This window comes from Vipera berus (genome assembly GCF_964194415.1).
Source record: "Vipera berus genome assembly, chromosome: 2".
NCBI lineage: Eukaryota > Metazoa > Chordata > Lepidosauria > Squamata > Viperidae > Vipera > Vipera berus.
Window position 1 is genome coordinate 254,738,631 of NC_138203.1, and position 12,782 is coordinate 254,751,412.

The window sequence follows — 12,782 nt, forward strand, 5'->3', positions numbered from 1 at the left end:
TTACGATTCCATCTGGCCTATATGAATGGCATTGAAGTTTGAAGAAAGTGAATAGATAGCTTTCCTGGTCTTTTAGCCCTGGATCTGGGAGTTTCAGGTATAAATTCTGAGATCTTTATCAAAATGCAAGCATTAACCTGTCATATGTACCATGTTTGCATGCATTTGAAATGCTTTGGATGGAAAATATGTGTATTTCCTATAAAATCTCCAAAAGAGCTGTGCTAGTATCATCTTCCTCTGGCTACCGGTAAATTATGTTAGGAAATCTAGGTTCCCCATCATAGATTTTACTCATTTAATTAATTAATTCATGTAGTCACTGATCAACTCCAACTGATTCTCAGTATAATACATCATAAAAAAAAAACCAAATACAAAACAGGATGGGATCCAGTCATTCTGGACAGCCATAGACAAAGAAAGATCCAACAAGGGGCCGAACTCATCTCAACTCAAGGCCTGGGAGGACAACCAAATCTTCACCGCAAAGAACCAGTTTGGTCTAGTGGTTAAGTAAGCCAGGAAACTGAGTTCTAGTCCTGCCTTAGGCATGAAAACCATCTGGGTGACTTTGGGCCAATCATTCTCTCTCAGCCCAGTCTACCTCACAATGTTTGAAATAGGAGGAAGGAGTATTATGTGCGTTCACATGAGTTATTTATAAAAATAATGAAGGTGGGAATTAAATAAAATTAAGAAAAAAAATTGTTTTACAGAACATCGACAGGGTGGTGCTAGATGGGTTTCAGGGAGGATCTTATTCCAGAGGGCAGGCACCACAACAGAGAAGGCACACTTTTTGGATCCTGATAGATGGCACTATGTAATCCAAGGGACCTTCATTGTGTCAGTTTTGTTGGCCCATGCTGGCTAGGCCAAAACCATGGGGACAGATAATTTCTCAAATAAACTGGCCCTATGCCAGGTAAAGCTTCATAATTATAATTAATTATAATTAAAGCTTTATAAAGCTATAATAAAGCCTTGTATCACATCCAGAAGCATACTGGTAACCAGTGCAGCTTCCAGAGTAGAGGTCTCATGAAAATGTTGCATGTCCTTCTCTGTCTACAATTCTACATCACTACATTGTGGATCAGTTGAAGTTTCTGATTTGTACGGTAGCCCTATGTATAGCACACCGCAGTAGACAAGTCTTGAGGTGAATAGAGCAGAAATGACTGACTGAAGTAATAAAGTTGAGTGAAAGACCTTCCAAACTAGGAAGAGGCACAAATTTTCTTTCCCCTCTCCCTCTCCCCTCCCCCCAATACAACCCCCCCCTTTGTGAAGAACCTTTTTTCTTCCCAGTCCACTGGCATAATCTTATGTTGGATCAAAGATCATTCTATCATCAGAGTAAAACCAGTTGTTTCTTGCTGATAAAATTTGGTCAGTATGTGGCTGCTCACTCTGGGGACAAGCAATCTGTTGTTTGGGGCAATAAATTGCAGACTTTTTGATCAATTATAAGATTATTTATAAGAGTCCTTGCCTACCACATAGGGGAAAAGAGGAAAACCTCTGCACCTCTGTGTTATTGTCCTAGAGTTCTCAGTGTTTTGAGCATTGAATGCTGCATATGTTCAGTAAATAACATGCACCATTGTGCTGTGTTATGTGGGCAAAAATGTTTATTTTGTGTGTGTCAAAGTTTTTTACTGAAAAAGTGTGAAAGACAATAGTGAACAAAAAATTTTAAGTACAGTGTGGCTCTCTGCTCAGTATGGGGTTGTGGATCAGATTTCTACTGTTTTAGCTGTTCATTAAGAAATGTGTGAAAGGAGACTGAGTGTTATGCTTTGTGGGCTTGACGAGAATTAGCGTGAACAAAGTGAACAGATGTAAAATTAAAGTTTTACTTTGGATTGCTGTTAAAAGCAATATGTAATAGAAATAAAGCACCATGAGGATTACTGAGTACAATGAAATAAGTAGTGAATAATGTAAAATTGGGGAAGTATAATGTCCTATTGATTGTGTGATGAACATATAGAAAATGCAAGAATGTTTGTGGTGATGTGTTTCTTGGGAAATGAATGTGTATACAGTGTTGGTTGAAAATTTAATTGATAAACTGTATGATACAAAGAACTATAGATCTGAAAATTATTGTATCAGAATTAAAATAATGTTTTTCTGAGTTCTCTGGTTATTTGAAGCTTGGTTTTGTTGCTTTCAGCAGGTGGAGTTTTGCTCTGTTAAGACTTAGCTTAAAAAACAAACAAACCACTGACTAATACTGTAAGGTGATCCTAGATGAAGGCTAACTGTACAGTTTCATCTTGCTTTCCCATTATTCAGAAATAACCTCCATTATGGAGGAGCCTAATCATCTCTATGCTCAGGTTAGTCTTCCTCCTCCCAGGTAATGTTACTTGCTGAAAGACTTTCCAATAAATATTCACACAGATATTTAGCACAGCCTCCTCGACAGGATTAAGATATAATCTTACTTTCTAAAGCATACTTCGGTATTCCTAGGAAAGCCAGGATTGTTTGAAGTAGCACCACCTGTTTTACTCTATCATTTCTCACACCATCCGTGCTGCAGACTAACATCAACACTTTACCTCCTGCCTCTGTGTAAATTGCAAATGTTAATGCAATTCATAGAAAGGTTCTTCAGTTTTGGAAACCAACCACATTCAGTTTCTGAGGCAACTTAAGCTTGACTGAAGAAACTCATAGGCCCTCTCAGTAAGATCAAGGATGAAACTCCTTGTCTCACTTAGTTATTTAATGTTCCACTCTCTCTTTTGTTTTATTCAGAGAAGAGAATGCAGGGCTTAGTTCTACTTTGCAGAAGGGTAAGAAATACGTATCCAGCTGTACATTCCCATTTCCCCCTTGAAAAAAAGGGGGAAAGGCAGAAAATATTGGAGGATTCAATCTGGGTCAGTCACTGGGACCCGAGGTTTAAGTTTTTTTGAGCTTTTGGATTCATGCTGGAGCCCATCCTCAAGGAACTTCTCTCTAGCAGAATGCGTGCTCTTTCTGGCACACTCTCTGCTAGAGAGAAGTTGCCTGAGGATGGGGTCCAGCAAGCGTCCAAAAGCTCAGAAGTCTAAACCTCTGGTCCCAGTGACTGACCCAGACTGGATCCTGCAACATTATCCTGTGGTACGTATTTTCGTTTTCATTCATGGAAAAAATATTGGCTTCTCTGGCAAACTGGGAGACTTCATTGTATTCCCAAAGGATATCCACCTGTAGATTAGCCCTTCCCTCTCTGGGTTGCCCAATAGAGGTCTCACACATGTTTACTCAGTAATATAATGATAACTTGCATAATTCGTTTTGCTTAATCTGTAATCTCAGCTGTAGAGGCAGCCTGTGACTGCAATCTTAAGTCAACTTAAGAGTCCTTCGGGAGAAGGGCGGTATATAAAACAAAATAAATAAATAAATAAATAAATAAACTTAAACGTTCCTCAGGAATACAGATTTTAGATAGGTTTCCATTCTGTGTGCAGTTATATCTTATGTAGTACAGAACAGGGTCTCTTGGCTAGTTTCATACATGGTGCTAAGTCATAATGGGCTTTGGTTTTGTCAGAATGTGATGTGTGAATCTAGCCACAGTAGATCAGACATAGTTTATGGATAAACACCAAATGTAGACTCAGCCAGTTATTGTTTACTCAACAAATGATGGTTAAATAAACAACAGCATAGTCAGTAGATCATGGTCTTAAACTTATAGCTTCAAAGTAGTCTTTCTTTCCGCTGGATATTTTCCATAGTATTTTGCTTATTTACATCAATTTCTGTCATTCTAATAACAAGTTTTATCTTCCCGTTCTAAATTCAGCTGTACTCCCTTACTCTATCCGATGCAAAGTGCCAGATCAGTTACAAAGACCTGTGTCTTGCTGTATGGATGTACTATTATATTCTAACCCAAAAGGGCAAAAAGTGAGTTTATGTCTGACTTTTCTCCATTCTGTGTGGCAGGAATCGCAACCGAATCCACGGCATCGAAGCCAGCCAGCTGGAGCCCTATGTTTCCCTGGAAACGTTAGACCTCAGCTCAAATAACATCACAGAAATCCGAAGTGGCTGTTTCCCGGTGGGGCTTCCCATAAAGGATCTGTAAGCTTTCTTTCTTTTTAAAATGTTTTATGGAAAAGCACTCATTTATACAAGAAGAACTGACTTTCAGGTTACTTTGATATTTTAATTATAATACGGGTTATAATTATAATACGGGTTAAAACTCAGATGAGTGCTGTTCATCTGCATCTCTTGTATTCATATCATCTCTAGTATCCAGTTGTTCTGTACCAGCCTGCTACCGGCCCTGCAGAAAAGGCAGGGACAACCCCTTTTACAAGAAGGCAAGAGGCTGGAATTACGCCTGCCAAATTTATTACCACAAAAACAAACGGAACAAGACAAACCAAGAAACAGGAGCTTTAAGAAACATGAACTATCCAAGCGGTTGCCTTCAGCAAACCAGCCCTCCCACACATTCCCCTTATATAGAGTTCAGGGCGTGGCTTCTCTCTGCCTCCTTCCGAGAAGCCCCACTGCCTTCCTCTGTTTACTCCTACTTGACTGCCTCCTGCGTCGGGCGTCCTTGAACAGGGCCAGCTGTGGGTCATCTTCATCCACACTGTCAGGCTCACACAGCTGGGTCTCCGTGGTGACCAAGTGGGAGGGGCCTGGCTGAGGGCTCTCATCAGCAAGATCTTCAACCCCCTCAGCAAGGTCTTCAACCCCCTCATCAAGGTCTTCAACACCCCCCTCCTCCTCTGAGTCGTCCGACCCAACTGCCGAACCCACAGGCTGACCCTGAATCACAACACCAGTTCTTTCATTGGTCATGTTATGCTTCTGGAAGGAATGGAACAGGGATACTTGGTTTTTGCTCCCTCTCATCAACTTCTGCCTCTTCCTATTGAGCTGATATGGAAACTGAGTTTTTCTGGCCATCTTTTTTTTTTCCCATGGCCTCTTACAGTAGCTAATATGAGAGGTGTGAGGATTGAAAGTGCAAAGAACACTAAGTTCAGTTTATATTCTGCCCTATATATCTACCACAAATAACCAATAGATGAAATCCTTTCATCAGGTTTTTAAATTAAAATGTCTTTCTTATTTTCCCTAATTACTTTGCATTAGAATTAAAATGCTAATGCTGAACATTTCATAATGCTATAGATGTCCATTATGATGAATACATTTTTTTAAAATGAAGAATCACCTTCTCTGATTTCTGATGCAACAACATGTCATAATTGATCATTAACCAGTGGGGGCGGGATATACAGTGGAACTGTTTCTGTACTGTCTTTCTTTACATTCAAAATGGCTTGAGACAAAATATGGGAGCCAAAATTCCCACCAGTGAAGAAGAAAAACTTTGCCCTTTTTAAGCAGCTTCATTCCCTCATCAATTATTTTCAACTGTACAGCAGTTGAATGGTACTGTAATAAATGAAAATGAAGAGAGAGTGAGTGAGAATGAGAGTGTGAGAGGGAGGGAGGGAGAGAGAGAGAGAGAGAGAGAGAGAGAAAGAAAAATAGACTTATAGATAAGTTGAGACTTTTCTAAACTACTACTTCCAAAACTGAGTTTGGCTGATAGTTTATCTGCAAGTATGGCCTTATCTGCAAGTATATATATCAATACTTTTTTTAAAGGACCCATATATATTTCTGGATAAACCCATCAAAGGATAAGACAACTTTCAAATAACATTAAAATGCGTCACTCATAGATAAGCCAGTTATAAAAATCAAAACATCTGAATAGTTTGAGGGATTGGATGATTAGTAGATCGCTAGATTTATTGCAATTAACAATCCCAACTCGAGTGTTGTCTTTATAAAGATTGTGGCTGGCAGTATGCCATTGGCTTTTCCTCTTGCACTATTATTTTACATCATTGGTGCTCATCATATTTCATCCATTACTCTGTGTTCAGATTTGTTTGATAGATTTTGGAATTCTAGTTAAATAGCCAAAGAATTTATTATCTCGCTAGACTTGCTGTTCTTTCACATCCCTGTGAATGAAGAAGCTGTCATTCCCATTTTAAGGATGGATAATGTAATTGAAACTAATTTCTTCAGAAGGCAATGTTTAATCTACGTTGTCCTACTTTCAGTATGCTTTATTATACTTAGTTGTTGTTCAGTGGCTAAGTGATGTCCGATTCTTAGTAACCCCATTGCCCCACATCATACCAAGCCCCTCTGTCCTCCACTGTCTCCTGGAATTTGTGAAACTTAATGTTCATTGCATCAATGACATTATCTAACCATCTTATCCTCTGCCGTCCCCTTCTCCTTTGGCCTTCAATCTTTCCCAACATCAGGGTCTTTTCCAATGATAATTAAACTTACCGGTATACAATGTGTGTTGGTTCTGCTTTTGGTTTGGCTTTGATTCCTGTATGGACATCCTTTCTCATCTGGACTACGGCTCCAGAACTCAAATCAAGAAAAACAGTATACAATTCTGGAAGCTTTAGTTCATCAAAAGGCATTTAAAGAGGGGAAGGAGACTAGAAGTGCTTCAGTTCAGAGGAATCTTTTAATCACCACCTGCCTATAAATTGTGCAAAATGGCTTGATTGTTGTTGTTAGAGACATTTGGTTTCTGCAAACAGCATGTCTGATGTCACCACCTGCTCAGATAAAGAAGGATTAATCAAGACCTCCAACACAACCATTTTGAATGTTCTGTTATAAATTATTGCAGCTACCTGGGGAACAACAGGATCAGCGTCCTAGACACCAAGGCTTTTAACAGCTTGTCACGATCCCTGCTGACGCTTCGCCTGAATAAAAACAGAATTGTCCAACTTCCCGTCAAAGCATTCAAACTGCCCCATCTAACACAACTGTGAGTAGAAATGTGCAGTTTAATTATAACTTGCCAAGCTTGAGCTCCCTAAGGACACCTCACCAAACACAGTCCTTCAGCCTGCATGTGTGAAATGTTGATTAAAGCATATTCTAGTGGTCTTTTGTGACATGAATGAAGTAAATAAAAAATTGGGCGTGGCTCCACCCAGGATTGATTTTTCAGCTCACATTTTTAATAGGACCAAAAGAAAGGAAGGAAAATATTTGAGTATTCATTAACTAGAATATATGTGATAAATTTTCTTCCTTATGTCAGTTGGTGCATGTGTATGCATATTTTTAAAAAAAGAGGCTGGCTTTCTCTTTCTCTGGTTTTTACTTTTTATTTTGTGGGCACACAGTGAAAGAAAAGCAGGATTGAGAGGGCTTTCTTAAACCCTGTTTTCACATACGGTGTTCAAACTGCAGGGAAGAAAGAATGTGGAGTTGACATTTAGGTAGACAAAGGGTGCTTTTGATGGTTAGCGCACATGTTGTTGTTTGTTTGTCCAAGGTACAGTGTAGGCTGCATTTGATCTGCATCTGTGACAGCGCTTTATGTACATATAATTGACCTTTGGCATCAACATTTGCTTGCTCCTTTCTTGAAGATTGGAACCAAACTCAAAGGGTAGATTCAGCACAGTTAGTGTAAGATTTCATGTGATAATACAGGTAGTCCTCGAGTTACAATGACAGTTGGGATATATATTGCCATTGCTAAGTGACGCAGTCATAAAATACAGCTGTCAATTTTCCGACGTATGGGCTTTTCAAGTGACTCTGAGGCATTGTTTACCTTAAAAGTCCTTTATTAGCCTAATACACCGGTAAATGCTTGCTCGAAGGAAGCTGAAATCTGAAATCTCCGCCCCTTGCACAATATAATTAAACACAATTCTCCACCTTTCTAATTTTGTCATTAATCATATTCTCCAACCAATTTAAAGAATCAGCTTCCCCTCCGTTAGAAGAACCGCCAAAGTCTTATCTTCTTTAGAGAGACAGATGGCCTTCAAAGTGCATTCCTACTCTTCCCTCCCACCAATTTTAAACTAAAGCAATACACAAGTCTTAAAGCAATACACAAGTTTAACATATGAAATAGCTACTTCTTCATCTCATGTCAAGCAATAACATTCGATGTTAGCAGCGTTGACAACAACATCATGTGAATACATTGCTTAGCGACAGCAATCCAGGCAGTCCTAGTTGTCATCATAATCCAAAGTCATGTGGGTCATTAAGTGAGAAGTGGAGTGAGTCTCAGGCAAGGAATGCAGGATTGTCACAAAGGGGTGTGTCTTGGGAAGCCCAGTACAAGTTGCAAGCATGCTGGAGTGTGTGACACGAGTTCAGGGAGGCCAGGAAAAGAGGACGCTGGTGGGTGTGGCCCTGTATGCAAGTCCAGGGAGGCTCAGAGAAGGGGGAGACTGGTGTGTGTGTGTGTATGTGAATCCAAGCAGGCCCAGGGAAGGAAAGTGATGGTGGATGTGTGCATGTATGTGAACACAGGGAACCCAAGAAAGGAGGGAACAGGTAGGGGCTAGCAAGCACAGGGGAAAGGAGGGTGCAGGGTGTGTAAACAAAGAAAAGCCATCAAAAAAGGGAAGTGTACCAAGCAACTTGTGACCTTCCCTGCCAGCTTCCCTATGGACTTTGTTTCTGGGAAGCTGGCAGAAAAGGTTGACAATGGCAATCACATGACTTTGGGATGCTGGAACCAGTCATAAGCGTGAGCTGAATTTTGTTCGTGTGGCTACAGCTTTGAACAGTCACGGAACAAATGGTCATAACTGAAGGACTGCCTGTAAAAAAAAATATAAGGGAAATTTTTAAAAGTGAAATAAGCAAGGAAGTATATTCCCCTTCCTTTATAAAATCAAATTAATAGCGTTTGGGCCCATTTGGCTTTTGTGGTTAATTTAATATTCTTTTATTTTCTCCTGTTTTTTGTAATCAGATTACTTTTTTCTGTTCAGATGACTCACATAATCGTTTTTTCTGTTTTCAAAAATTCAAATTTATGCTTTTGCTTATACAGTAATTGTAATAAACGACAGAGGTGGAAATCCTGTGGTCTTCCAGATTTTTTTAGGTTATAGTACCAATAATCTCTACCAACTGGATTACTCAGATGAGGTTTTGGAAGGTAGAAATCTGGCCTTGTGTACCAAATACCTATGGACTACATAAACCATTCATTGTCCCAGACAAACCATTTTTATTCTATTCAGCCTGAAGTAAATTAGATTGATTTCTTCTATACGTATTCAAAGAATTTAATAAATAGCAAGATTTTGAACCATTTCCTACAAGAAATAAATGTTAATAGCATACAAATTACGTTTATATTGGGAAGAAGTGTTTGTGGTAAAAAAAATCTTATGGTTGAAAACTTCGATATTTTTACAAGGTCACTAAAGGAATCCCATTGCATTCTAAAGCATGTAATTTTTACAAACAAAATACTGTAGAATGTATTTTATCTATAAGTAGAATGTATACATTTTGACAGAAAATGGGTCTAATGTAAGGAGGTGCCACTCTGTTCCTCATTTACCTATGCCTGGCTGTTGCATTGAGAAAGAACTTGAGTTAACATCCTTTTGTGCTGTTGGTCATTTTCAGAGAGTTAAACCGGAATCGTATTCGTTTGATAGAGGGGTTGACATTTCATGGACTGGACAGTTTAGAAGTTTTGAAACTGCAGCGCAACAATATAAGCAAGTTGACGGATGGAGCTTTCTGGGGTCTGGCCAAAATGGAGGTTCTGTAAGTCAATAGTTACATTGATAGTTACGTTAAGGAATACTGTATTTCTTTTGATATTTTCTTTGGATGCCAAGGAAGTCATCCTCCCACATCACAGCATGACTAGCAGATATGTGATTTTTGGTGCCTGAAACATCTGCTTTGGGGCAATCCTTTTGAATGAAGCGGAATCACTTCTGGGAGAGCATATATAGACTTTTGCTGTTATTTGGGTAAAGGTGTGCAACTTATGGCCCAAAGCCATATTTGCACTCTCTCCAGAGCTTGGTTGCAATTCTCGAGTCCTTCCAAGGGCTACTTCTGAATAGTGGTTCTTAATATAAAGGAAGAGGAAATCATTAAATTCATGGACAGTAATGGTATTACCTACATTTGGTTCATTTAAATTCCTTTAAATCAAGGTTATGTTGCCTCCTAGCCCTGAAGACCTTTTCCAGTACAGACCTAGAGTGTAAAAAGATTATATACCCCTTGTTTAGATGTTTGATTTAGTAACAGGGCTTATGATAGGGGTAGCACCGAGTGGAACTCAAAATCAGTGAGTGAGTGAGTGAGTGAGTGAAGAAAGGAGGGAGGAAGGAAGGAAGGAAGGAAATCCTTAGGTTACACTGTGAGACTGCAAAAAACATCCCAGAAGCATGCTATTTGGATTATGTTTTTTTTCATTCTTCATTAGATAAAGAAATTGCAGATTTGGGGAATTTTGTAGTAAAAATCAATGTCGGGTACAAGTTTGCGTGCAATTTAAAATGTCCAACTTGGTCTTTCATGTAGGCACCTGGAGCACAATGTCCTCACAGAAGTGAACGGTGGTTCCCTGTATGGCCTGGTGTCCCTTCAACAATTTCATCTGAGTAACAACCTAATATCCAGTATCAATCCTGCTGGATGGAACTTCTGCCAAAAGCTGAACGAACTGTGAGTTAGCTAATTTGGGAGGCAACAGTTGATAATAAAAATAGATACTCTGGCACTGCTATATGTGTAGGCAGTGCTTTAAGAAAGAAAAGTTTTTAGAAGATTCAGGTTTTGTAGAATGTAATTATTTCTCTCTCTTTTAAAATGCTAGTTTTTAATTTAGAAAATTTGGGACTAGCATATATTAAGGCACTCTTTCTTCCACAATAACTATCAGTGCTAAAGTTATTGGCTGTATCTTTTTTTCAAATACCACTTCTATCAAAGAAATTTGTTTCAGCTAGATAAATTATTTTCAACAGTCAGTATCCATATATTAGTTTCCATCACTAGCAAGCTTTATCTGTCCCTAACTTCTCTTAAAAAAACTTTTTATGAACCTAAATAAATATGAAACAATTACTTATTTGATGCTTTTCAAACTTTTCTCCAGCATCTGTGCTTGGTCGATTTGTATATTTTTATTATAATTATTTTAATTTCAAATATCTTTAAAACACTGGATAAAAGATGGACTGAATGTATGCATGCATGCACACAGGTCTATACATTTGTACATGCGTATATGTTTTTTTTAAAAAATGTCTGTGATGCTATGAAGAACATCAATTGATGTCCCTAGAGGTCTTTGAGATTTTTCTTTAACCCAAGGGTTTGACACTTTGCTTCCCTTGTTAATGTCTGTTTTAGTTTTATCCAAATATCCAGATAAAGAATATTAAGAAAGTTATTGCAAATGTCTTTTAAGGATACACATTCAGTCATTCAAGGGACACAGGTGTTGTGGATTTATCCAGAATACAAGGAGCTTCACAAATCCCTTAAGGGAGAGTTTTTCTTTCCAATTCTGGAATGAAAATGTGTTTTTGGTAAATCTACATATTCCCTTATTCAGGCTGTCAAGAGGTACAAAATGTGAGTGAATACATTCCTCTTTCTGGCTGATTGCAGAGGGATATTGCAAAGCTTTATTTTGAATTTTGCTCTTGGCTAATTCTAGCTGACGTCAAAAAAAGAAACGTGCCTCTACAGTTCTGACCAAAACAAGAAACAAAAAACCCACCTGCTACCAACTATAAGAGTTTTTTTTAACAGTTGTTTCTTAGCACTATCTGCTAGCATTGGATTTCTTCTACGTAACCCCCTCCGTTCCCCCTTTGAAAAATTCTTTCATCACAGGTGAGGAAATAATGTTGACTGGTTGCCATCTCTTCATAATTTGACACCACAGTCTGCTTGGGAATTAATTTATGTTGTTCCTTGCCTTTTGGAAAGCTTTTCCAAATGCCTCCTTCCATGGCTCCTGGTTACTATCTCTGTGCAGGTTTGCAAAAAGCATGCCACTTGTTTGTGAAATAAATAATGCACTTTTTACTTAGGAAGGTTTCTGTCCTAACTGTCCTGGTTTTGGCAGATGCCATTAACTTTTATATCCCACACTTCAGAATAGGCAGTCCTCGACTTACAATGGTTTATTTAGCGGCCGTTTGAAGTTACAATGGCATTGAAAAGAGTGACTTACGGCTGTTTTTCACACTTGCAACCCATTGCAGCATCCCCACGGTCACCTGATCAAACATTGCTATTTTAGGCTGGTTTATTTGAAGAGAAGTTGCTCCCAGACTAAAATGCAACTCAACCCTCTGCTGAAGCCATAGGTACATAATTCATGCACCTCTCTGAGCTTCCTACTTTTGAATTCACAGCCCTCGGACCATGCCTGGACTACATGGGGTCCAAATTTTTATTCTATCTTTTATTTGCTGTGTATGGAGGAAGTTGGAGAACTTTTAAGGGGAAGGGGTAAGGGAAATGGGATGTCAAATCAGTCTTTATTGTAGTCAGGGATAGGGAGTATTGCAACTCTGTACGATGCAAGGCAATCTGAGGGATTCCCCCCAAAATGTTGCTATTCTGATGCATGAAAGAAGAAAATTAGGAAAAGGAGGCAGCAACTTGACAAGAAGTTCAATTAGTGGAAAACCATAGTTTCCTGATATTTTGGAACTGACCATTTATTATGACTGAGATCAGATGACCAGAAAGACAGCCCCTGCTTTGCAATCCTTCCAGTTCTAGGCAGTTTCATGCTCTCATTATATTAGTTGCTCTGAATCTGGGGTTTGGGGTATATGTTTATAAAAGATTTATATGGCTGCCCATCTTAAGCAACACTGGGTGGCTTACAACAATTAACTCAGTAAATCAGGCAATCATAAAACAGTAAA

At 38.8% G+C, this 12,782-nt stretch overlaps 1 protein-coding gene across 3 annotated transcripts in view; it reads left to right on the top strand.

The window, feature by feature from the left end:
• The window catches only part of LRIG1 (leucine rich repeats and immunoglobulin like domains 1), a 156,769-nt gene that overhangs the window by 100,123 nt on the left and 43,864 nt on the right, over positions 1–12,782 (top strand). For 2 of the 3 annotated variants that reach the window (XM_081315918.1, XM_081315920.1), the window contains exons 4-7: positions 3,961–4,098; positions 6,716–6,859; positions 9,493–9,636; positions 10,411–10,554. In XM_081315918.1, the coding sequence (XP_081172044.1) occupies positions 3,961–4,098; positions 6,716–6,859; positions 9,493–9,636; positions 10,411–10,554 (570 nt within the window). The remainder of the gene's footprint in view (positions 1–3,960; positions 4,099–6,715; positions 6,860–9,492; positions 9,637–10,410; positions 10,555–12,782) is intronic. The other variant, XM_081315919.1, reaches the window with a different exon arrangement.